We start from the raw sequence: 27,365 nt of genomic DNA, 5'->3' as shown, positions 1-27,365 counted from the left end.
AGAACATTACAATCCTATCTCCACAGGTTGTGAATTTTCCGTTCCCTTCAGCACCAGATGGATTGCAACTGCGAGCAGCAGAGAGACGCCTAAAGCTGCTGGGGATACTTGAAACAGTGGATGCAAAAACTGACAAAGAAGATAGTGAATGGTCATCAAAAGTAACAGAACTTGGTCGTGCTGTGGCTGTGCTGCCATTAGCTCCACGTTTTGGCAAAATGTTAGCTCTTGGTCACCAGCATGATCTGTTACCATATGCAGTCTGTATGGTGGCTGCCCTATCTGTTCAGGAGCTTTTATTAACAGATGAACATTCAGCAGGCTCCAAAATTTTACAAACACGTAGAGCGTGGGCTGGCTCTGGGAACTCCCTAATGCTGGGTAAGTGACATATTGTTTGTAGTACAAATATTGCTTATCTTTCTGCCTGTTTATCAGAGATGACATAAAGAAGAATTGAGGAGCTTTTTGCCGAAGTCAGTTAAATTGCTCAGTTTTTCAAAATTCAGATTCTTGTAGCTGCAAATCAAGTTGTTGCCGTGCACGACCTGTTGAAGCGGTTGGGTCAAAATCCAATATTTGCTGCTGTTAGAGGAGTTGAAAACACCAGTTTTAGCAAAAATCATTCAGGGTGTTTTCTGAAAAATAAAGAAAAAAGAAAATGTGAACTGAAGACAAGCACTAGCTGCCAAAACCAGCGATAGAACCAAACATACCAGTGAATCCAAAAGCCTAGGAAAAAAAGAACACAGAGCAGCTGATCTCATTTATGATGATCTCACAACTTCTCATCATCATGTAAATAGTGTAAACAAAGCTGTTCAGGATAAATTATTTATAAAATATGAGGTAATCACATCATGAAGAATAAAACAAAAAGGAAGAATACCGTTTCAATAAAGTACAACTTGAGGAAAAAAGATGGCCGCAGACTGCCTGTATGTGCCACAAAATTTCAAGTACCATCAGGCTTCTTCAAAGACAGATTCTCAAATTTGGCCAATAAATTGAGTGTAGCAGGGTAGTTACTGGCTGAAAACTTATGGGATGACTACATCACAACTAAAGATAAGGAAGTTACACAAGCTATAGAGAATGATATTAAAACATGTAGGTGTAGAGTGTGTCACTTTTCAAGAAAAAGATGAAATTTAGCATCCAAGTGGAATACAATCAAAATGTGGAAACCTTTCATTAAAAGAAAAAAGTAATTCTCAGGCCTTTTTACTTGCTCTTAATCGATGTACAAACACATTTTCTATCATTGCTTTAATTTTTCATTTAAAACTCCCCATACAGATACATGCTCAGCATGCAAGATTGGTCTATTGGATTTAGGGTACAATATCTGGGGAAAAAGAATCATCACATGTTGCACACACACCACCTGCAAACAAGTCCTATGCCACGAGGAAGGAGGAAAATCCGAATATGGTTAAGGTTTGATTTGATATATAACAGAAGTTCTGTTTAGGTAAATTATACTATTCAAGACGGGTTTGGCTATATAATTTGTGCATTATGTTTCATTCATGAGCGGAGGCAGAGGAAAGGATTGTTTTTTTGACTTGATACAGAAGGATTGAACAGATGCAACCAAGTAGCCTTTGCTGTTTGGGCTTTTCTCAGAAACCTTGAGGTGTTCTAGCCAGAAAATGTTCCAAATGAAATTAATTTGCTTTCTGACTGCAGTCAGAATAAAATTACAGTAATGATGTGCACACTAATGACCTTTATGGAAGAGACCAGGAAATTTAATAAGGGTACATTATTTACCTGTTAATGGTCGCAGTTAGATCGTTTGTGACACACTGTTTGATAGAGTGAAAAAAGACTGCCAAAAAAGGAAGTTTGTGTTAAACCAGCTGGATATACAGTACTGGAACAACATGGCATTGTCAGAATACTAAATGAAGATCGGGAAGCAAATGATCTCAAGCCCAGTGCATTAAAAACACTAAATCTAAGGTGTCACTTAAAATAATTGCTCAGTGAATGATGGCTTATGAAAAGTCTAAGAAGAAGGTATGTTGTCAGTGTCGGACACTTACAATGGAAGCTCTGTAGAGGATGAGGTGTGGAAATCCAGAAAATGCAGCCAGAAATTGAGGAAAGCAGCCACCTTGCTAAAGAAAAACATGTCTGCAAGGAAAAGAAAAAGGATGTAGTAAATGAGACATTTTAACATACCAGAAGAGTTTTGTAAGGACATTGTTGAAAGTGATCAATAGATTACCAATGTAGTATTGTTGTAGCCAGTATTTTGTGTTGTTTGTGTATCAGTAGTGTTTGTTACTATTTTACTCTTTTGCTTATCAAGCATTATGGAAAAATACGACACTAAAGTGTTGTATTATAGTACATTATATTATTTCTATCCAAAATGAGTAGCAAAGTAGCTGTCTTTTTAATTATAACTATGAAAACAATCTGTTTTTGACAAAATAATTTAATTGGCTGGATAAAAACATCTACTCACCAAGCGGCCACAGAACACACACATAAACGGAGGTTATAATTGTGCAAGCTTTTTGAGCCAGGTAGAAGGGTTGAAGGTGAAGGAAGAATGATGAAGGAAACGGACTGGAGAGGTCTAGGAAAAGTGTAAATTTCAAGAAAGCCTCTCAAAACTGCGGGTCAGGGAAGACTTACCAGACAGGATGTCCAGTATGTCTCCCATGATGCAAGGTTCTGAGTGGCTTTCCTGAAATCCATACCTTTTCCTAGACCTCTTCAGTCCTTCTCCATCACCCCTCTTCAAACAGTCTACCTGAAGGAAGAACCAATGGCTCCGAGAGCTTGCCTTTTATGTGTGTGTTCTGCTGTTGCTTGGTGAGCAGATGTTTTATCAATCCAGTTAAATTATTTATTTGTAATTAACATTAAAGATAAAAAAGAAACAGAAAAAAATGTGTGTAATAACAAAACTTGGACTCCCATCTTTTCATTTGTCAACTCAGAAGAAACTTGGGAACTTCGTCCCTCTACTGTGATATAAACAATGAAAATTTTAGGAAAGTCGAACGCTCACTCAGAATCATGACTGCAAAAGCAGAGTAAATGTTAAATTATTTATTTTACTTAATTAGTATTTTGGTATGGTATCTAAAAAATGATTCCCTGAAAATTTATGTTTGAAATATGCTCCTCAGTTGTTGGTTATTATGTTGCCAGTAGGGAAAAATAACAGTAGAGTGTGTGTGTGTGTGTGTGTGTGTGTGTGTGTGTGTGTGTGTGTGTGTGTGTGTGTGTGTGTGTGAGAGAGAGAGAGAGAGAGAGAGAGAGAGAGAGAGAGAACGCGGTGCACCAAACCAGGTACACCATCACACTAGTTTTCCTCTTGGTTGGTCCCAGAGCACGCTTGGGATAGAGTGCATGTCGATTCTTAGGGTCCGATTTTGGGCAGCATATGGTTGTCAGTGTTTGATGCCTTGTCAAATTTCCCGTACATAGCCAAGCTCTCCTCCATGTCACTGACCGCCACGGTATGTGCTTTGTCAGTCATTTTTGCTATTGAGGGATCACTCAGGACTCTTGTGTTCGATAACAGTGAGCAATTAGTGTCACAGAAATTTGAAGACTTTTGCATTTGCAGTGGTATCCAGCATCTGACTAATTCCTCATTTCACCTGGCTTCTGGCTTAGAGGTGGAACCTTTTGTGCATATATTTCAGACCCAGATGAAGAAGTCAGTATCTGCCTCTTTACACGGCAGCACGTTGTCATGTTTACTGGCTATGTACCTGGCAATGCCAGTGAACAGGTGCAGTCCAGCAAATCATTTGTATGGAAACCACCCGTCAGGGTTGCTTGGATTTGTTGCATGTGGCCTGCCGCCTTTTCCTCCCAGGGTCTGCATTTATAGCCTTGTGTTTCAATTGGCAGCAGGGCTGGCGACCAGGTCTCGTGATAAGTTCCGAAGGTCAGCAGTTTTTAGCTGGGGGATGTCAGTTGGGAGCAGTTGACCCATGATGTCAGTTGGGAGCAGTTGACCCATGATGCAAATCATTTGCATCTGCATCCTGTTGTGTTTTACACTGCCACAGTCTACCAGTCAGCTGGGAAGCAGAGTTGCTTGCAATGTTATTCCAGGGGCGGGCTTCCACTTGCAGTGGTGACTTGGCAACCATTAGCCCTTGGCCTTGGGTCTCAGTGAGGCTCCACTCCTGATCCTATCATATGGAGCCCATGGATTTTGACCCACCCTCCTCCTCCTCCACCACCACCACCACCACCACCACCTCCTCCTCCTCCTCCTCCTCCTCCTCCTCCTCCTCCTCCTCCTCCTTTCTCCCCTGACCAGTGGATGTGGGCTTGCCTCTGATGCTGCCAGTGGACCATCTGTTGTCTTAGCCCCCACCCGCTTCCTCCCCTCTGGTGGAGCCAGAGGTGTTAGCATTGCCTCCTCCAGTAGCCTGGATCTCCAGTTTTCTCTCTGTTTCTGCACAGGATATAGGGCATTTTCGGCACTACGTTGCTCTTTTTTTTTTTTTTTGGGGGGGGGGGGGGCATTTAGTATTTCCACCTGCAAACAATTTGCAATTTGATGGTGGCAGATGAGGTAGTACAGTGGATTAGTGCAGATGACTGCTGAGGGAGGGACTGTGTGGAGGGGTCATATGACACTTTTTATGGGCAGACCCAGTGCCTGAAGTGTTTAGCTGTTGGTGACAGTAAGCCAGTCAGGACAGCTCTAACACAGAGTTGAACTACCATGGACCTTGCCTTGCATCTCATGCCGTGTGCTTTTCTGTGCAGTTGCCGGCACCTGCCGAGTGTTGTAATCTTTTTCGTGTATGTCTCTACACAGTTTCAGACTGTCTGCTTTCCGATAGATTGACTCAGATGGCAAGTTTTCATTTTCTCCTGCGGGGTTCTGTTCCCTGGCTTTGTTGTTGAGTCACTGTTGGCCCATACAGTACATTGTGCCAACAGTGTTATTTAGCAGCATTGTCATACCTGTGCCAGTTACTGAACGTAATGATATAAGTGTGTGTGTGTGTGTGTGTGTGTGTGTGTGTGAGAGAGAGAGAGAGAGAGAGAGAGAGAGAGAGAGAGAGAGAGAGAGAGAGAAAGATTGAACACTGATAAGTATTAAGCAGCATATCTGACACTTAAGGTGGTCATGTAAATGGTCAGCAAGTTTCCAAAATTTTCAGTGATTTGTTTCACACTCGCAAAAGATTGCGATCGTGATCCTTAGGATGAGGAAATAACTAAACTATACTAGACTCCATTGTTTCTAGAATCGTGTTGTAGTCATCAGTCCAAATACAGGATAATGCACCTATCCTCTCTTGTCTATCTTTTACATTCCTCTTCATTTTGTTTAACCCTGCCCCTAAATCCATTTGACCCTACTTTCTGTATTCAAACCTTGGTCTTCCTCTACAATTTGTATCTACCTCATTCCTCTCCATTACCAAAGAGGCTTTTACTCAAAGCCTCAGGATATGTTTTGTCACCATGTCCCTTCATTAGTTAAATTGTGGCATAAAAGCTATATTTTCCACAATTCATTTATGTGCTATAATGTGACAAGGAACTAATCTACAAAATGTTAAAAAATGAGCTCTTGAACATAATACGATTAATTATTATCCACGTTTATTCTCCCATTTTACAAAAGAAGTATTTTGGGCATCTTTGGATCACAGTCTTGCAGTGCATGAGGAAGTTAAGCCAAGTAGTAACATTAAGTCAGTTAGTGGTAGACAGTAGGACATACACTTGCAGTTACATGTTATAGTGTTGGTACCATGGCTGATAGTGAAGAAGAGTCTGTATCTAGTAGTTGTGAGAAATGTAGAAAACATGCTAGAAATGAAGATGACTAGAAGTAAAGAAAGGCAAAAGTATGAAGAAATTTGGGACTACACTACACGAGTGAAAAAACAGACAGAACTGTTCCATCAATGAAGCAGGATTACAGTTGTGATTGTGCTGTGAAAACTGAAAGCTTATCTCAGCTGTTGCAAATGTTACAAATGAAAGTGGTAAAGATAATCTTTTTACGGAGTTTTATAAACTAAGAAACTATGATCTGCAAAATGCTTTTTTATGTGGCCTTGCACATGGTGAAGCAAACACAGAGTGAATAGTAACAGTGCATATTTTTACAGTGGAAATGTGGATGGTGTTTCAGTAAGGGTTTATGGCTAAGCATTTTGTGAAACATCTACGATATTCAGGATGTGTTTATATGCCGCGAGGGCAACCAAAGTACACAAATGTCTACATTTACCATAAAACGCATAAGACATTTAATAAAGTAGTGAGAAGTCTCACGATGGAAAAACATTAGAAAATGAAGCCTGTAAGCCTTCTTCTCTTCATCTTGACCAAAGATTAAAACATGACAAAAAAGTGTTTATTGATTTAGAAAACAGAACTGATCATATAAAATGATTTGCTTTGTGCAAGAGTCATTATAGTAGGAAGAGATCAAGAAGGAAATATATACATTCTGTGAAATTTGTAGCTGAAGTTCATTGACTTAAAAAGAAAGAAAGAAAAGAAAGGTTTGCAGAGTGTCGGATATAATACATACAAAATGTTACTCCAGTGCACAATTGGAAGAAAACCACTCTTCATTAATTTTTTGAGAGAGATAAGTTTTCGAACAGAAGGGCAACCTTGGTAACACAGAACACCAGTAGATTTCAGTGTCATCACAGCTGATTTGTTGTTGTTGTGGCCTTCAGTACAAAGACTGGTTTGATGATACTCTATCCCTTGCAAGCCTCTTTATCTCTGAGTAACTATCGCAACTTACATCTTTCTATATCTGCTTACTGTATTCATCTCTTGGTCTCCTATGATTTTTATCTCCTCCCCCCCCCCCCCCCCCCCCCCCCCCTCCACACACACACACACACACACACACACACACACACACACACACACACACACACAACCTCACGAACCCACTCTTCCCTCCAGTACTAAACTGGTGATCCCGTGATGCCTCAGAATATGTCCCTGCCAACCAATCCCTTTTAATCAGATTATATCCCAAATTTCTCTTCTCCCCAATTCTATTCAGAACCTCATTAGCTACATGACCTACCCATCTAATCTTCAGCATACTTCTGTAGCATCACATTTCAAAAGCTTCTATTCTCTTCCTGTCTAAACTGTTTGTCATCCATATTTCACACCTATACATGGCTATGCTCCATACAAATACTTTCAGAAAAAGTTTCCTGACACTTAAATCTATAATCAGTGTTAACAAATCTGTCTTCTTCAGAAACGTGTTTCTTGCCATTGCCAGTCTACATTTTATATCCTTTCTACTTCGACTATCATCATTTACTTTGCTGCCCAAATAGCAAAACTCATCTACTTCTTTAAGTCACATTTCCTAATGTAATTCCTTCAGCATCACCTGATTAAATGTGACCACATTCCATGATCCTCATTTTGTTTTTATTGATGGAAGTCTACAAATGCTATATACATAGCTTTGCCTTTCCTGAATGTGTGTTATATGAGAAGTCGTAGGGTCAGTATTACTTGAGTGTTCCTTAATTTCTCCAGAATTCAAACTGATCTTCCCCGATGTCGTCTTCTACAAGTTCACCCATTCTTCTGTAAAGAATTTGTGTTAGCATTTTGGAGCTATGACTTATTAAACTGATAGTTCAGTAGTTTTCACACCTGTCAGTACCTGTGATTTTTTTAAAAATTGGAATTATTATATTCTTGTTGAAATCTGATAGTATTTCAGCTGTCATACATCTTGCTCACCAGAAGGAAAAGTATTGTTATGGCTGGCTCTCCCAAGGCTATCAGTAGTTCTAACACAATTTTGTCTACTCCCAGGGCCTTATTTTGACTTGGGTCTTTCAGTGCTCTATCAAATTCTTCACACAGTATCATATCTCCCACCTCATCTTCATCTGCATCCTCTTCCATTTCCATAATATTGCTCTCAGGTACATCTCACATCTATAGATCCTCTGTATACTCTTCCACCTTTCTGCTTTCCCTTCTTTGTTTAGGGCTGATTTTCAATCTGAGCTCTTGATTTCCATACTGGTGGTTCTCTATTCTCTAAGGGTTTCTTTAATGTTCCTGTAGGCAGCATCTATTTTTTCCGTAGTGATATATGCCCATTCCCATGAACTATAGACCCCCCCCCCCCTCCATGAACCACCATAGACCTTGTCGTTGGTGGGGAGGCTTGCATGCCTCAGTGATACAGATAGCCGTACCATCGGTGCAACCACAATGGAGGGGTATCTGTTGAGAGGCCAGACAAACGTGTGGTTCCTGAAGATGGGCAGCAGCCTTTTCAGTAGTTGCAGGGGCAACAGTCTGGATGATTGACTGATCTGGCCTTGTAACACTAACCAAAACGGCCTTGCTGTGCTGGTACTGCGAACGGCTGAAAGCAAGAGGAAACTACAGCCGTAATTTTTCCCGAAGGCATGCAGCTTTACTGTATGGTTAAATGATGAAGGCGTCCTCTTGGGTAAAATATTCCAGAGGTAAAATAGTCCCTCATTCGGATCTGCGGGCAGGGACTACTCAAGAGGACGCCGTTATCAGGAGAAAGAAAACTGGCATTCTACAGATCGGAGCATGGAATGTCAGAGCCCTTAATCGGGCAGGTAGGTTAGAAAATTTAAAACGGGAAATGGATAGGTTAAAGTTAGATATAGTGGTAATTAGCGAAGTTCGGTGGCAGGAGGAACAAGACTTTTGGTCAGGTGAATACAGGGTTATAAATACAAAATCAAATAGGGGTAATGCAGGAGTAGGTTTAATAATAAATAAAAAAATAGGAGTGAGGGTAAGCTACTACAAACAGCATAGTGAACGCATTATTGTGGCCAAGATAGACACAAAGCCCACGCCTACTACAGTAGTACAAGTTTATATGCCAACTAGCTCTGCAGATGACGAATAAATTGAAGAAATGTATGATGAGATAAAAGAAATTGTTCAGATAGTGAGGGGAGACGAAAATTTAATAGTCATGGGTGACTGGAATTCAACAGTAGGAAAAGGAAGAGAAGGAAACTTAGTAAGTGAATATGGATTGGGGGTAAGAAATGAAGGAGGAAGCCGCCTAGTAGAATTTTGTACAGAGCATAACTTAATTGTAGCTAACACTTGGTTCAAGAATCATGAAAGAAGGTTGTATACATGGAAGAGGCCTGGAGGTACTGACAGGTTTCAGATAGATTATATAATGGTAAGACAGAGATTTAGGAACCAGGTTTTAAATTGTAAGACATTTCCAGGGGCAGATGTGGACTCTGACCACAATCTATTGGTTATGAACTGTAGATTAAAACTGAATAAACTGCAAAAAGGTGGGAATTTAAGGCGATGGGACCTGGATAAACTGACTAAACCAGAGGTTGTACAGACTTTCAGGGAGAGCATAAGGGAACAATTGACGAGAATGGGGGAAAGAAATACAGTAGAAGAAGAAAGGGTAGCTTTGAGGGATGAAGTAGTGAAGGCAGCAGAGGATCAAGTAGGTAAAAAGATGAGGGCTAGTAGAAATCCTTGGGTAACAGAAGAAATATTGAATTTAATTGATGAAAGAAGAAAATATAAAAATGCTGTAAATGAAGCAGGCAAAAAGGAATACAAACATCTCAAAAATGAAATCGACAGGAAGGGCTAAATGGCTACGCAGGCATTGCTAGAGGACAAATGTAAGAATGTAGAGGCTTATCTCACTAGGGGTAAGATAGATACTGCCTACAGGAAAATTAAAGAGACCTTTGGAGATAAGAGAACCACTTGTATGAACATCAAGAGCTCAGATGGAAACCCAGTTCTAAGCAAAGAAGGGAAAGCAGAAAGGTGGAAGGAGTGTATAGATGGTCTATACAAGGGCAGTGCACTTGAGAACAATATCACGGAAATGGAAGAGGATGTAGATGAAGATGAAATGTGAGATATGAGACTGCGTGAAGAGTTTGACAGAGAACTGAAAGACCTGAGACGAAACAAGGCCCCCGGAGTAGACAAAATTCCATTGGATCTACTGATGGCCTTGGGAGAGCCAGTCCTGACAAAACTCTACCATCTGGTGAGCAAAATGTATGAAACAGGCGAAATACCCTCAGACTTCAAGAAGAATATAATAATTCCTATCCCAAAGAAAGCAGGTGTTGACAAATGTGAAAATTACCGAACTATCAGATTAATAAGTCACGGCTGCAAAATACTAATGCGAATTCTTTACAGACAAATGGAAAAACTGGTAGAAGCCGACCTCGGGGAAGATCAGTTTGGATTCTGTAGAAATATTGAAAGACGTGAGGAAATACTGACCCTACGACTTAGAAGCTAGATTAAGAAAAAGCAAACCTACATTTCTAGCATTTGTAGACGTAGAGAAAGCTTTTGACAATGTTGACTGGAATACTCTCTTTCAAATTCTGAAGGTGGCAGGGGTAAAATACAGGGAGCGAAAGGCTATTTACAATTTGTACAGAAACTAGATGGCAGTTATAAGAGTCGAGGGACATGAAAGGGAAGCAGTGGTTGGGAAGGGAGTGAGACAGGGTTGTAGCCTCTCCCCAATATTATTCAATCTGTATATTGAGCAAGCAATAAAGGAAACAAAAGAAAAATTCGGAGTAGGTATTAAAATCCATGGAGAAGAAATAAAAACTTTGAGGTTTGCCGATGACATTGTAATTCTGTCAGAGACAGCAAAGGACTTGGAAGAGTAGTTGAACAGAATGGACAGTGTCCTGAAAGGAGGATATAAGATAACATCAACAAAAGCAAAATGAGGATAATGGAATGTACTCGAGTTAACTCGGGTGATGCTGAGGGAATTAGATTAGGGAATGAGACACTTAAAGTAGTAAAGGAGTTTTGCTATTTGGGGAGCAAAATACTGATGATGGTCGAAGTAGAGAGGATATAAAATGTAGACTGGCAATGGCGAGGAAAGCGTTTCCGAAGAAGAGAAATTTGTTAACATCGAGTATAGATTTAAGTGTCAGGAAGTCATTTCTGAAAGTATTTGTATGGAGTGTAGCCATGTATGGAAGTGAAACGTGGACGATAAATAGTTTAGACAAGAAGAGAATAGAAGCTTTTGAAATGTGGTGCTACAGAAGAATGCTGAAGATTAGATGGGTAGAGCACATAACTAATGAGGAAGTATTGAATAGAATTGGGGAGAAGAGGAGTTTGTGGCACAACTTGGCTAGAAGAAGGGATTGGTTGGTAGGAAATGTTCTGAGGCATCAAGGGATCACCAATTTAGTATTGGAGGGTAGCATGGAGAGTAAAAATCGTAGAGGGAGACCAGGGGTGAATACACTAAGCAGATTCAGAAGGATGTAGGTTGCAGTATTTACTGGGAGAGGAAGAAGCTTTCACAGGATGGAGTAGCATGGAGAGCTGCATCAAACCAGTCTCTGGACTGAAGACCATAACAACAACAAGAACAACAACAACATATGCTTCTAAATCCTCTAGTCATTCCTGCTTAGCCATTTTGCACTTCCTGTTGACCTCATTTTATTCACGTTTGTATTCTCTTTTGCCTGTTTGTTTTGTTGCAAGACAAAATTACACAAATTAGTGTATGAATTGTTGCCACACACACGCCTTATTTACCTGATATGGCTCAATCAGACTTCCATCTCTTCCCAAAACTGAGAATTTTTCTTGGTGGGTGAAGAGTCACTTCAAACGAAGAATTGATAGCTGGAGCTGACAACTACTTTGCAGGCCTGGAGGAAACTCATTTTCGAGATGGGATCAAGCCACTGGAACGTTGTTGGACCAAGTGCATAAATTTACAAGGAGACAACTTTGAAAAATAAAAACAAGTTTCAGTAATGTAAGTACTTTTTTCCTATTCCATTCTGAGAACTTTTCAAACTAGCCTTGTAGCAAGAGAAGTCAAAACTTCCACAGGCATATCCAAAATGAGAAGCAAGGAAATTATGAATGTGAAAGTGATCCAGAATGTGGAATTGAATTCAAATAATTATCTCTCTAAGGTTAAACTATAATTTGTTCCATCTAAAACAAAAAAATAGAATCACAGAAAGTAATCAGATACTCCACCAGTAGAGCCAACAATACAACAGAATTTATAGACAAATTTAGAAAAGAAATAGAAAAAAACAAAAAAGGTGATTAGCATGAACTTGAGGTACAAATTACTAAAGTGGCATGAAAACCTTAGAATCAGCCAAGAATAAAAGAAGACATGGTGGCACAAGGACTGAGAAGAAGCACTAGAATAAAGAGCTCAAAAATGGGGAAAATTTGTATGTTTAAAAGAAGAATCCTTAGAACAATTCAGACAACAAACAAGAGAAACACCAAAAATAATCTAGAAAATCAAAAGAACTTTGAAAAATCTCAACTTATAATTTTTAGCAAACTTTTGAACATGTACTTAAAGGGTATCAGGCAGCAAGTATTTATTTCGAAGTTGAAAATGGTAAAATGGGATTAAATAACAAGGAAGCCTGTGAAGCATCAGCAAAATTTTTCGACAAGCTCTTAAACTGCCTAGTCTCAACTGATAAACTAGTTTTCAGCAATACCAAAAAATACTGAGGAAGATTTACCACCAACATAGCTAGAAATTCATGAAGCCATCAAAACACTCAAAATCGGCAAAGCAACGCTCAATTACAGAGAGTTACTGAAATGGTCAGAAGCAAATATTATAACTGATCTACAGTTGTTTTTTTGAAAACATTTGGAAAACAGAAAAGATTCCAGAAGCAAGAAAAATAGCAGTCATCCATCCACTAGATGAAAAAAGGTAACAAACAAAATTACAGCAATTACAGAGGAGTATGGTTTCTGCCAGTTACATTCAAAATATTAAAAATTCTCCTGAACAGAGTTGAAGAATCTTTACACAAACGACTAGAAGAAAATCAGGGCGCTTTTTCAAAGAGAAGCAGCTGCACTGAACAGGTTTTAATATAAAATCAATAATTCAGCGCAGAATCTTAATCAGCAAACCATTAATAATACCATTATTGATTCACCAGACAGAGCAACAATAGATAAATATCATTAGGGTATTTTGTTTTAAAGTAAAATTAACAAAAACATAATTTGTTAACCTCTAAAAATATGATACTTAAGAATAGATTGCTACTCACCACACAGCGAAGATGCTGAGCTGCGCACAGGCACAATGAAAAGATTGGTAAACAAATAGTAAGCTTTTGACCAAAAAGGCATTTTTCTGAATTAGGGGACACACACACACACACACACACACACACACACACACACACATACACACACACACACACATATTCATACAAGCAACTCATTCACATATTACCACTGTCTCTGGTTGCCAAGGCCAGGCTGTGCGCAACAGAGCATGAAGGGAGAAGCAATTTATGTGGTGAGGGTAAGGAGGCTGGGGCAGGGTGTGGCAGAGGTAGCAGGGTAGGGTTGGGGTACAAAGTGCTGCTTGTGGGAACATGCAGGGATGAGGTGGGGGAGGGTATATCAGCTAGGTGCAGTCAAGAGGTTGAGGAGAGGGTGGGGGTGTGGAAAAGGAGAGAAGTAAAAAGACTGTAGGTGCCCACATCACCCAGACTGCTTCTCTCGTCATGCTGTGCAGTCTGGCCTCAGCAGCCAAGCAGCCAGAGGCAGTGGGCATGTGCATATGAGATATGAGGTGCGTTTGCATAAATGTGTGTGTGTGTGTGTGTGTGTGTGTGTGTGTGTTGTCTGCCTGTGACTCAGCTTCTGCACTGTATGGTGAGAAGTGATCTGTCCTTTCAATCAAATTGTCATTATTCCATCCTGGACTTTTCATTGATTAATAAATCAATTAATTAATAAAATAGTTAAGGGAAAAGTATCTCATGCATTTAAAATAAAAACTGGCAAGAGAAGGGGACAGCTTATCACATGTGTAGTTTAACCGAGTTTTAGAAAACAGTTATAGGAGTCTGGAATTTGGAGCTAAAAATCGTGAAATTTTTGGTAAGGATTATTTTCAGGAAATCTGACAGAAGCAGTTACTCAAATAAATCTGCTGAAAAAAAAAAAAAAACAGCAATAGCACTGGACTCAAAATTCGTGATAAATATAAAAAACACACCCACATAGAAACACCAATATGTAAAATAGAGTGACTTCAAAATACATTTAAATATCTTGGAGAAAACATAACAGCAGAAGTGACTAGAAAAATTTGCAATAGATGTAAAACATAATAAAACAGAGAGAGTATTTGGTGTAGCAGAAAAAAATCTACAACAAGAACTGCAGAATTAAAACATTACTGGTATACCACTGTGGTACAACTAAAATGTTTACATGCGTGTGACTCCTTGGCAATGATCTATAAGTTGGATAGACTAGATGGACTTGAAAGACGGATTATCAGAAAAATAATGTGTGCAATAGAAACTGCAGATGGTTGGAAAATGAGAAGATCAACAAAAAGTAGAGATTAATTTTCTATGGACATGTCTACTAAATGAAAAATAGACTAACGAAATGAACATTTGTGTATTTCAGGAAAAAGAAATCTACGATAGCATGGATTACAGAATTAAGAAAAGGACTGGAAAGAAACAACATCAAAGAATCAAAAATGACGGAAAAATGTCTTTTTAATAATAAAATACTAAATTTTGAAGGCTTTCAAGGTATAAAAAATAAGAAATTGGGAAACGACAACATGGGGGGGGGGGGGGGTGGGGGGGGTTAAGTTGTACTGGAAAGTAGGAAACAACACAGAAAGAGGAACTTTCTGTTATGTGATCCTAGTATGTCACACATAGATTTCTTAAAAAAAAAAAAAAAAAAAGGAACAGATACATATAGGCTGAAATTAAATATAAATTGGGAGCAAGAGAAACTTGGAGAAGTGAAATGAGAATATAGAAAGGAAATGTACATAATGGCAGAAAGATAACTAACAAGGAGAGGTCCCTAGTGGTGCATTTGGCTTTTTGAAACTGTCACTATGGTGATGTAGAAAGGATTCCATGTATCACCCACTGCAGTCATTCACACTGGTTGGCCCTTGTTTGTGAGTAATTGAAAAAAGAAAAAAAATCATAATTTTGAGTGTCAAAAGTGTTAAAAAAGTTCTGTTACGTAGTGTGGTTGTGTGGTGTTACGAATAGGGTAACGGTTTCACGTGCGGGAGGTTATGGGTTTGAATCTCATCAGGTGCACAAGGTTTCTTTTTTATTTTTAAATCATTATCGAAATTACTCTGATAATAATTTTTATTCAGTTAGTTGGCTTACATGTAACTTTTTATTACACATCCTTTGCCACATCATTTTAAACAGCGTATGAACTTCTTCATTTCTTTCACTTTTTCTTTATATCATTCTTTTCCCAATCAGAATTTTGTGAGTTTGAATTTAATTATATTTATCCATTATGATATTCAATTATTTGAAAATTCTGATCTATCAGGTGAAAAACGAAAGACAAACTAATCTACTTATATTTGGGCAATGATATGAAAAGTCTATTTTTTTACCAGATGTGCAATTTTTTGCATGTTAATTGCAAGCTTATTTTGATGCAATTTGTCCAGGAGGTTAGCATAGTATTCTTCAGTAATTGTTTGCCCAGTGGAGAGATAATCCACAAACAGAATCCCCTTCGCATCCCAGAACACTGATGCCATGACCTTTCCCGCTGAAGGAATTTTCTTTGCTTTCTTTGGTGATGGAGAATCAGATGTTTACACTGCTTTGGCTGTTGTTTTGTCTCTGGTGTATAGTAGTGCATTGAAGTTTCATCTGTGGTCGCAAACAGGCCCAAAAACTCTTGTTCGTTTCTCCTAATTCTTGAGTTAAAATGTGATATACCCCTTGAGGTGACATCTGGCAAGCGTGAGAAATTTCACGTACTTTCAATCAGCGATCCTCCATTACCATTTCATGCACTTTTGCAATTATTTCTGGAGTAGTGACATGTCTTGGCCGACCACTGTGCGGATCATCATCTAAGCGCTCTCAACCAAATTTAAATTCATTTGTCCACTTGACAACAGTTGAATATGAAGGAGCAGAGTCCCCCAGTGTATTCTGGAAATTGGCATGAATGTTCTTTGCTTTCATACCTTTCTTTACAATGTACTTAATAATTGCTCAAATCTCGATTCCCTCCCCATCTTCGCAAATCACTACGCGGGAACAACAATAGAACCACATCACTGCCACAGCTCTCATCCAAGAGCACTGATGTGGCATGCATTTACAGGCAACAATCCAATATCCAATGAATATCATGTGAACAACCCATTGCGCTAGCACTGACCTCTCGTGGTGATTCTGAGAACTTTTCAAACCACCCTCCTAGTTTGCAAAAATGTGTGGACATCAGTTTTAACTAGAACATCTTAAGGCACTTTGACAAGTGTGATGGATATTTGGCTACAATATTCTGAAATTTCGTCTCCTTCTCAAATTGCTCATAAAAGCAGAGACTTAAAACATTGTTTTTAGGCATGTTGGAGATATCGGATTCTGCCATATCCCAAAATTGATTTACTTTCTGTGAATTTCTTCTGTTGTTCATAGCAACATATAATGGTATAGTTTTTATTATTTCACTTTATTATCAATTTGAGAATTGTTTCTGATTTTTACTTAAAATCTGTTATATTGCCTACAATTTTCTTGTTTTCATAAAATGCTGTTCCAGATATTGGCGTGTTTTCCGTTATTCTTACTATTGATTTACCTTCATAAATTCTGTAATGTCCTGTATCACCTAAATTCTCATTGAAGACTCTTGTTTCCTGCACTGCTAAAATTGGTACGTGATTCTTCTGTAGAAATAATTCCAGTTACTTACGTTTTCCAATTTTCAGCTAAATCAGCTGCTTTTTTAGTGTGTATGATCAGATTTTTGAGGTTATTGTTACTTAATGTGGGTTTACATTTTGTTTTAGCACTTTCCTGAGTAGATGTTGTTCCTTTTCAATGAAGGTGATGTCAGTTTGGTTAATGACTCTTTTATAAAATTGTGTTTTGTTGGATGTTTGGTTATTCTGTTGCTGATGCAGTTTTAGTTGCATGGCTTCTAATTTCTTGCTGCATTTAGGTCCATGCTACACCGAGTACACTCCCTTGATTTAGAAGAAAACACTGTCAAAAATGAGATAGATACAATAAAGAGCATTGCCATAAGCAATGGCTACACAGCCAAAATAAACGACAATTTAAGCAGACAAATACACAAAAGCAACGCAACGAATGAACACACTGTGAAAGAAGAGGAAATATTCGCCAGTATCTCATACCTGGGCCCCATATCACAAAAAATGCCAACCTTTTTCGGACAAACAAATGTAACAGTTGCATTCTCAACCAATAATAAGTTAGGAAACCTACTCATCCATAACCTAAAATTAAATACACAAACATACAACAACAGCGGAGTGTACAAAGTATCATGCCCCAGTTGTTCTGCCTACTATGTAGGGTAAACAGACAGAAACTTCAAGACCCATTTTAAAGAACATGTAAATGCTTTCAGGCTCAAGAATTTCGAAAAATCAGTCATTGCACAACATATGTTGGAAACAAAACATGTCATCAACAGTCTAGAAAACAATTTGGTAATACTACATAATGAAGCCAATGGTAAGACCCTAAGTCTGTTAGAACAACTGGAGATATACCTCCACAAAATCAAAAAACCAGAATCTATGTTAAATGAACAAACAGATTTTGCAAGCCTTAGTTATTTCAGTAATTTTAAAGACCTATTCTAAAGTTAATTCTTGCTTATGTCAATTGTTTAATAGTTATATCTTTAGCACTACAAATAAATTCACCTTTGACAACACCATGTACAAAAACATCTATGAAGTGTTTATAAAGTGTTTGCAAGTGTACATCTTGAATGAAGTGACATGTACTAAAACAATGGAGAAAAGAATGTTTGCCGTTGCTAAAATGTTAAAAATGCTTTCTTTGGACTGTTCATTTTCCACTATTTTGCACACATTTTCCACATTTGACTTTCGAAATTCATAACTTAACAGTAAATCTTTTCATGACGGGAATATACATTTCACCTCATTCAGGAGAATAAATAAAACATCTATTAAGACAAATTACACCTGACGATGGACCCACAGGGTCCGAAACGCATCGTGTAGTTAATAAAACACGAAAACGTTGTGACTGAAGGCATTGTTTAATTCATACCTCCAATGCTTCATAATTTATTCTTGTTCATTTTACATTCTTACTGCCAAGTTTCTTGTTGAAGACATTATACTGTATCAGAAGGAATACTTTATCACTGAATTTTTGTACCAGCCCATTTACAAGAAGCTATAACGTTATTGTATGTAATATAATTTAGGTGATCCTATGGTACTCTTGCGTGCTGTTGGTGCTGCCGAGTATGCTGCTTCTCACAGTGGTCGAGATCTAGAGTCATTCTGCTCTGAACATGGACTTCGCCACAAGGCTATGCTAGAGGTACGAAGACTTCGTGTGCAGTTAGCATCACAGTTGCAGCTTGCTGTACCTGAACTCGAGTTAGCTGTTGATCCAAGTATGCCTCCGCCTTCTGATACCCAGGCCCGACATCTTCGACAGCTGCTGCTTTCTGGCCTTGTGGATCAGGTTGCTCACCGTGTGGACCTGGATGAGATCAAGGATGCAGCAGATAGACCACGATGGAAGCATGCTTATAGGTATTATGTTTGAAAGTTCATTGATTTTATTAAGATATTTTATTGTCTGTATTCGCTTTACACACTCTGTAATTATCTCTTCCATGTCTTCCAAAATCTGCACAAGCATACAAAGTAGCAATTTTTGTTACCACCCCCACCCTTACTTCCTCACCGCCCTCCTTGCCCTCTCCTCCCCCTTCTGCATTTTGTATGACTTGGTTTGTGATGCTGGGAACTTTAGGACTTTGATGAGTAATGAAACTGGTAAAGATATGATATTTTCATGTCGTATCACTGTTTTAAGTATCCTGTCAATGGTGTTCACTGGTGACTTCATTTGTGTAATGGTTCCATAAATATAGTGGCAGCACAGGAAATGAGGTCAATAGAACGTATATTCGTTTCTGCAAATAAGCAACTTAATGCAAGGAGATCATTAACAGGGAATCATTATTGTCATTTCTGCTCCAGCAAGCCAAATGTGGGTGTATATGAGCTGCCTCGATAATATTTTTCCCTTGCACATTTCTCCTTAATATGTTTTATGCCAGCCAACATCTCCAATTTTGAGCTTCTTGATTTGCTTGCACCAGCCATCACAAAATATCTGATTTGCTCTTCTTCCAAGAAAATTTTGGTAAATGTACCCAAAGGATGCTGTGGAGAGCTGTTTTCACCTTATGACTGTACCACTGCAGTCATTTCACTTTGTCAATCTCTTCCATGCTTCTCTCCAGTCTTAAGTGTAGTTTGATACCCCACTAGAGTGGGGGTAATTCGTTTCTGTTGAATGGAGGCAACACTCTACTGTTCCAGTAATTACCACTGCTGCCCATCTGTACATCGATATAGGTAACAAAAAGTGTTTTGCGCCAAACGATCTTGATCAAAATTGGAAGCTTATTATGTCCTGTTGGCAGTCTCTTGGTGTGTAGTGTATGGTGTTATGCGCTGACACAATGCTATCTCATCATTGTAAGATGCCGACAACCTATTCTCTTCATTTCAAATTCTTAGATAGACTGTTTGTGAATTTCTATTCGATACAAAACATATTGTCTTGGTTTTGCTGATTGCAGGCTCATTCCTTTAAATTTTTCATACCAGATATAAAATTTGTCGTCCACATCTGTCTCGACCCATACAATTACGTAATTATTAATGAACTATGTATGGATTCCTATTTTCTAACTGCTTTTAAAACTTTATTCATTATGATGATGAATAGAAGTAGTGATTGACAACACCCATTTTGTACCCCACTCTTCATTATGACATGATGTAATCTTGTATTCTGCACCTGTACATAGCACTTGGCTTCATCATATAATTGCAGCATGCATGCAGCAATGTTTTCAGCCACTTTCTCACACCTCAAGCATTCTATTAGGTTGATGCATAAGTTTGTAGTGCTTTACAATAAATTAAATAAATACAATAGATACACAGAGACGTTAGTAATCATTAATATATTCTCTTTCACTATTTACAACAGTCGGCCAACACTGGGGTAATTTTTTTATTCTGTTGCTGCTTTGTTTGGGCTCAACCATTCCTTTCCTTTCCTTTCCTTTCCTTTCCTTTCCTTTATTTTAGCATAGAGACACCATTTCACATCACCAATAATGGTACAGGAAGGAATGGCGGGTGTTATTCACAAGCCAGTTGATGAGAAGCAAGCAGAGATGCATATATGGTCACCCACTGATTTTTATGATTTTGGCGTAGAACATGTGCCACACATACACATGATATTTGAACCTTCCCCATTGCATGCAAATGTCACACAATAGTGGTGGTATCACAGTTCATCCCATTTGCCATTTCTCGAGCGCACTGATGTGTATCATTATCCATGCAAATGTCACACAATGGTGGAATTATCACAGTTTATCACTTTTGCCAGTTCTCAAGCACACTGATGTGGATCATTGTTGATTAATATGTTCAAACAATCTTCATCAAACCCTGAAGTTCTTCCTGAAATTGGAGGGTCACTAATGACAAAACGATCCTCCTTAAAACAAGAAAACCATTTTCTTGCCATGCTCTGTCAAGTGCTATTATCCCCAAACAAGGTGATAATGTTTCTGGCTCTCTCTGCTGCTGTTGCCCATCTATTGAACTCAAACAGAAGAATATGTTGGAAATGTTGCAATTTCTCTACTTGGTACTTCATATTCTAGCATCCACAGTTCCACTCAGTATCTCCAAAAGACAATATTTAACTTCAAACATCGATAGTAAACTACAAATAAAAAATTACAATCAGTAAATAAACCCATAGCAACTAAAATACCAACATAAAAAACAAAAATGCTCTGAACTTATGCACCAACCAAATAATATTAGCTGTCATGGGCCCCATGAACCATGGACCTTACCGTTGGTGGGGAGGCTTGCGTGCCTCAGCGATACAGATAGCCGTACCGTAGGTACAACCACAACGGAGGGGTATCTATTGAGAGGCCGGACAAACATGTGGTTCCTGAAGAGGGGCAGCAGCCTTTTAAGTAGTTGCAAGGGCAACAGTCTGGATGATTGACTGATCTGGCCTTGTAACAATAACCAAAACGGCCTTGCTGTGCTGGTGCTGCGAACGGCTGAAAGCAAGGGGAAACTACGGCCATAATTTTTCCCAAGGGCATGCAGCTTTACTGTATGGTTAAATGATGATGGCGTCCTCTTGGGTAAAATATTCCGGAGGTAAAATAGTCCCCCATTCGGATCTCCGGGCGGAGACTACTCAAGAGGATGTCGTTATCAGGAGAAAGAAAACTAGCATTCTACGGATCGAAGCGTGGAATGTCAGATCCCTTAATCGGGCAGGTAGGTTAGAAAATTTAAAAAGGGAAATGGATAGGTTAAAGTTAGATATAGTGGGAATTAGTGAAGTTCGGTGGCAGGAGGAACAAGACTTCTGGTCAGGTGACTACAGGGTTATAAACACAAAATCAAATAGGGGTAATGCAGGAGTAGGTTTAATAATGAATAGGAAAATAGGAATGCGGGTAAGCTACTACAAACAGCATAGTGAATGAATGCCTTATTGTGGACAAGATAGATACGAAGCCCACACCTACTACAGTAGTACAAGTTTATATACCAACTAGCTCTGCAGATGATGAAGAAATTGAAGAAATGTATGATGAAATAAAAGAAATTATTCAGATAGTGAAGGGAGACGAAAATTTGATAGTCATGGGTGACTGGAATTCGAGTGTAGGAAAAGGGAGAGAAGGAAACGTAGTAGGTGAATATGGATTGGGGCTAAGAAATGAAAGAGGAAGCCGCCTGGTAGAATTTTGCACAGAGCACAACTTAATCATAGCTAACACTTGGTTTAAGAATCATGAAAGAAGGTTGTATACATGGAAGAACCCTGGAGATACTAAAAGGTATCAGATAGATTATATAATGGTAAGACAGAGATTTAGGAACCAGGTTTTAAATTGTAAGACATTTCCAGGGGCAGATGTGGACTCTGACCACAATCTATTGGTTATGAACTGTAGATTAAAACTGAAGAAAGTACAAAAAGGTGGGAATTTAAGGAGATGGGACCTGGATAAACTGAAAGAACCAGATGTTGTACAGAGTTTCAGGGAGAGCATAAGGGAACAATTGACGAGGATGGGGGAAAGAAATACAGTAGAAGAAGAATGGGTAGCTTTGAGGGATGACGTAGTGGAGGCAGCAGAGGATCAAGTAGGTAAAAAGATGAGGGCTAGTAGAAATCCTTGGGTAACAGAAGAAATATTGAATTTAATTTATGAAAGGAGAAAATATAAAAATGCAGTAAATGAAGCAGGCAAAAAGGAATACAAACGTCTCAAAAATGAAATCGACAGGAAGTGCAAAATGGCTAAGCAGGCATGGCTAGAGGACAAATGTAAGGATGTAGAGGCTTATCTCACTAGGGGTAAGATAGATACTGCCTACAGGAAAATTAGAGAGACCTTTGGAGATAAGAGAACCACTTGTATGAACATCAAGAGCTCAGTTGGAAACCGTTCTAAGCAAAGAAGGGAAAGCAGAAAGGTGGAAGGAGTATATAGAGGGTCTATACAAGACCGATGTACTTGAGGACAATATTATAGAAATGGAAGAGGATGTAGATGAGGATGAAATGGGAGATACGATACTGCGTGAAGAGTTTGACAGAGATCTGAAAGACCTGAGTCGAAACAAGGCCCCCGGAGTAGACAACATTCCATTGGAACTATTGACGCCCTTGGGAGAGCCAGTCCTGACAAAACTCTACCATCTGGTGAGCAAGATGTATGAAACATGTGAAATACCCTCAGACTTCAAGAAGAATATAATAATTCCAATCGCAAAGAAATCTGGTGTTGACAGATGTGAAAATTACCGAACAATCAGTTTAATAAGCCACAGCTGCAAAATACTAACACGAATTCTTTACAGACGAATGGAAAAACTAGTAGAAGCCGACCTCGGGGAAGATCAGTTTGGATTCCGTAGAAATACTGGAACACGTGAGGCAATACTGACCTTACGACTTATCTTAGAAGAAAGATTAAGGAAAGGCAAACCTACGTTCCTAGCATTTGTAGACTTAGAGAAATGCTTTTGACAATGTTGACTGGAATACTCTCTTTCAAATTCTAAAGGTGGCAGGGGTAAAATACAGGGAGCGAAAGGCTATTTACAATTTGTACAGAAACCAGATGGCAGTTATAAGAATCGAGGGACATGAAAGGGAAGCAGTGGTTGGGAAGGGAGTAAGACAGGGTTGTAGCCTCTCCCCGATGTTATTCAATCTGTATATTGAGCAAGCAGTAAAGGAAACAAAAGAAAAATTCGGAGTAGGTATTAAAATCCATGGAGAAGAAATAAAAACTTTGAGGTTCGCCGATGACATTGTAATTCTGTCAGAGACAGCAAAGGACTTGGAAGAGCAGTTGAATGGAATGGACAGTGTCTTGAAAAGAGGATATAAGATGAACATCAACAAAAGCAAAATGAGGATAATGGAATGTAGTCGAATTAAGTCGGGTGATGCTGAGGGAATTAGATTAGGAAATGAGACACTTAAAGTAGTAAAGGAGTTTTGCTATTTGGGGAGCAAAATAACTGATGATGGTCAGATATAAATTGTAGACTGGCAGTGGCAAGGAAAGCGTTTCTGAAGAAGAGAAATTTGTTAACATCGAGTATAGATTTAAGTGTCAGGAAGTCATTTCTGAAAGTATTTGTATGGAGTGTAGCCACGTATGGAAGTGAAACATGGACGATAAATAGTTTAGACAAGAAGAGAATAGAAGCTTTCGAAATGTGGTGCTACAGAAGAATGCTGAAGATTAGATGGGTAGATCACATAACTAATGAGGAGGTATTGAATAGGATTGGGGAGAAGAGAAGTTTGTGGCACAACTTGACCAGAAGAAGGGATCGGTTGGTAGGACATGTTCTGAGGCATCGAGGGATCATCAATTTAGTATTGGAGGGCAGCGTGGAGGGTAAAAATCGTAGAGGGGGACCAAGAGATGAATACACTAAGCAGATTCAGAAGGATGTAGGTTGCAGTAGGTACTTCGAGATGAAGAAGCTTGCACAGGATAGAGTAGCATGGAGAGCTTCATCAAACCAGTCTCAGGACTGAAGACCACAACAACAACAACAACATGGGCAGTATTTATATACAGCATTATTTGTGAGTACCTCTGGGGGTGTCAATAGATGAATGCACAAAAACTGCAAAACATACAGAAAAGAGACGCATATCAGTGACTAGAACGTCTCTCCTTGTTACAATTGCTTAATAGTGGCTCTGTTAGTGACATGGAAAATGTCAATGTGGATGGACAAGTATTTGTATGCAATTCATTGAAGTCACTGCTGCTGCACTGGAAGGTGAAATAAGAGCAGCCCACTTTGGAAGTGCTGCTTGTCTACAGATGTGAACTAGTTTGATGGAACAATACGTAGTGGATGGTTTGTGTACATATTCTGACACACCTGACCCCTGGTGGTGTGCTCTACAACAATGCATAGTACAAATTAAAAACTTGGAGAGGTGCTTTATCCACTGTCATGTCAGTTTTCTGTGTTTCTTCTAGTTTTCAAGCAGTCCTCTTCAGAGACCTCAAAGATGCTATAACCAAACACTTTCTCTTTGTGTAGATAGACTTAAGTTTCTATTTTTTCTCAGTACTTCTCATAAAACATCCTTTAGGCAAAGACAAGATCAGTAGTTCACTAATGTGGTTTACTGCCATTTTGTTCCTTTTCTGAGGTTTATGGCCATTTTCTTTTTATGTCTAGGTTCAGCAGATTTTTGTAGTCTTTAATCCAAAATGGAATACTCGAATTGTTAGATTATGCAACAGCAAGGTTACAGTTCTGTAATTGATGCCTGTTTTACTGTTTCCATTTGTAGTTCATAGGGTGACAGCTCCCTGTTCTCCTGCACTACAGTTACATCTTCTTACCACACTCTCTTGGTTACCCTGTACAGCCATTGTTGACTTATCCCTCCTAGAGCTTTGATTGTGTCTGCATTGAATTTGCATGACCCAGTCTTAATAGAGATATGCAAGGTTGACTTTTTGTTGCATACAGAAATGTCATCTGCAGAGAGTACATATAATTTGCAGACGATCACCCATCCAACTGCCAGCCAAACCCAACAGCACTTAACTTTGTGGATCTGACAGGAACTGCAGGAAAGCCATTGAAAATTAACATCAAAGTCTTTTGTTTATGGGAATGTTGTTCAGAAAATCCAGTGTCCACACTAGGCAACCATTAACCATATGTGGTGGATATTTAAAAGGGAAAATAGCCAATTTGTGGAATGACACACACCAAATAGCCAAATCTGGAGAAAGGACAGTGTTTCCTAAGCTTTGAATGCTTTCACTTTGTTCACTGCTGAAACCTTTCTTTCATTTTCTGGCCAATGTGCTTTGTTTAGATGAAACAGCTCCATTAAATCTTTACAATATGATCAATATTGTGAAAAGGAAAGTTGCTACTCACCATATAGCGGAGATGCTGAATCACAGATATGAACAACGAAAAGACTGTCACAATATAAGCTTTTGGTCAACAAGGCCTTTGTCGAAAATAGATATGACACAAGACTGCAGCCTCTGACACCTGAGGCCCCACTGCGAGCAACAGCAGCAGTGCATGATGAGTGCGGCGACTGGGTGGGAGTAAGGAGGAGGCTTGGACAGTGAGGAGGAGGGATAGCATGGTAGGGGCGGAGGACAGTGAAGTGCTGCTGGGAATCACACAAGGATGAGATGGGGAGAGGGTAGGGCAGCTAAGTACAGTTGGGCAGGAGGTTAGGTGGAGGGCAGGGGGAGAGATGAGGGGGGTAGTGGAAAAGGAGAGAAGTAAAAGGACTGCGTGAATTGGTGGAATGAGGACTATGTATTGCTGGATTGGAAACATTGAAAGGTTGAAGGGACTGGATGGGTGTCGCAGGGAGGATCAATATGGCACAGGCTGTGAAGCAGTCTTTGAAATAAAGGATGTCGTGTCGGGCAGTGTGCTCAGCAACAGGGTGGTCTACTTGTTTCTTGGCCACAGTTTGTTAGTGGCTATTCATGCAGACAGATAGCTTGTTGTTGCCGTGCCGACATAAAATGCAGCACAGTGGTTACCGTCATTACGTGACTGGTTTCACAGGTAGCCATGCCTTTGATGGGGTAGGTGATGTTTGTGACCGGACTGAAGTAGGTGGTGGTGGGACAATGTATGGGGCAGGTCCTGCATCTAGGTCTGTTACAGGGATATGTGACTTGAGGTAAGGGCTTGGGAGCAGGGGTTGTGTAGGGATGGACGAGTATATTGTGGTTCGATGGATGTTGGAATACCATTGTGGGAGGGGTGGGAAGGATAGTGGTTATCGTTACATTCCATCCTGGATTTTCCATTGTGTGATTTTTACAGTATGATTATTTATATAGGAATTAGACATGTTGATGTCCTTTCAGCTTATCATTTGTAAGCTACAGAAAAGCAACAATAGCTCCAAAAATATTGAATATAAAAATCTGTTCTCCTTCCATTCATTTGCTTTTTGGCTGCTGAGCTATCTGCAGGTACTTCTCAGTTTGTGTCCAGTCATTACGATTGCTATTAGTCATGATATAAAGAAATACACTTTTTTTGTTTGTTAATGACAAATAAAAATGATTCAATAACAGGTATATATTTCACCCAAATATGTGCTAATTGAATTGCAAAAGATGTTAACAAAAAAACTAAATGGATTGCTTTGTCACACTCTGGAGAGGTGTCATGTTACACGGTTTGCATGAAAAATGATACATAACTTCCTGATTGCTTCCAGCATTTTCTGTTCACGATTTGATTCTCTGTACACTTTGAACAGTCACTGTTTAAGCTACTGTCCCATCTGCTAGCCAGGTAAAATTATAGTCAGCAGACTCATGCAATGCATCAAAGAAGTGAACATTACAATAGTGTCCCATAGCATAGACAACAAAAAAAAACTAAAAATATTATATACAGTACCCAGTTAATGGAACAATAAAGGTACATTGACAACTTTCCTTTTTCTCATGCATAAGTTCAAATGCAAGGGAATAAAAATCCATCCCACCACACTGATAGAGCACACACAGTTAACGCATATTGTCTATAGCATTAACATTTTTCCTCTGTTTTCATGCAATCCAAATTAAATGAAGGAACAAGATGATTATATTAA

At 39.1% G+C, this 27,365-nt stretch overlaps 1 protein-coding gene across 1 annotated transcript in view; it reads left to right on the top strand.

The window, feature by feature from the left end:
- LOC124711988 (probable ATP-dependent RNA helicase kurz) overlaps nucleotides 1-27,365 on the top strand; it is a 131,781-nt gene that overhangs the window by 73,917 nt on the left and 30,499 nt on the right. Inside the window, exons 11-12 of the mRNA XM_047242273.1 lie at nucleotides 27-381; nucleotides 18,337-18,673. Coding sequence (XP_047098229.1) covers nucleotides 27-381; nucleotides 18,337-18,673 — 692 coding nt within the window. The remainder of the gene's footprint in view (nucleotides 1-26; nucleotides 382-18,336; nucleotides 18,674-27,365) is intronic.

The sequence above is a fragment of the Schistocerca piceifrons genome, chromosome 8 (genome assembly GCF_021461385.2).
Source record: "Schistocerca piceifrons isolate TAMUIC-IGC-003096 chromosome 8, iqSchPice1.1, whole genome shotgun sequence".
NCBI lineage: Eukaryota > Metazoa > Arthropoda > Insecta > Orthoptera > Acrididae > Schistocerca > Schistocerca piceifrons.
The sequence above is the reverse complement of the archived record's forward strand: the minus strand, read 5'-3'. Positions and strand labels throughout refer to the sequence as shown.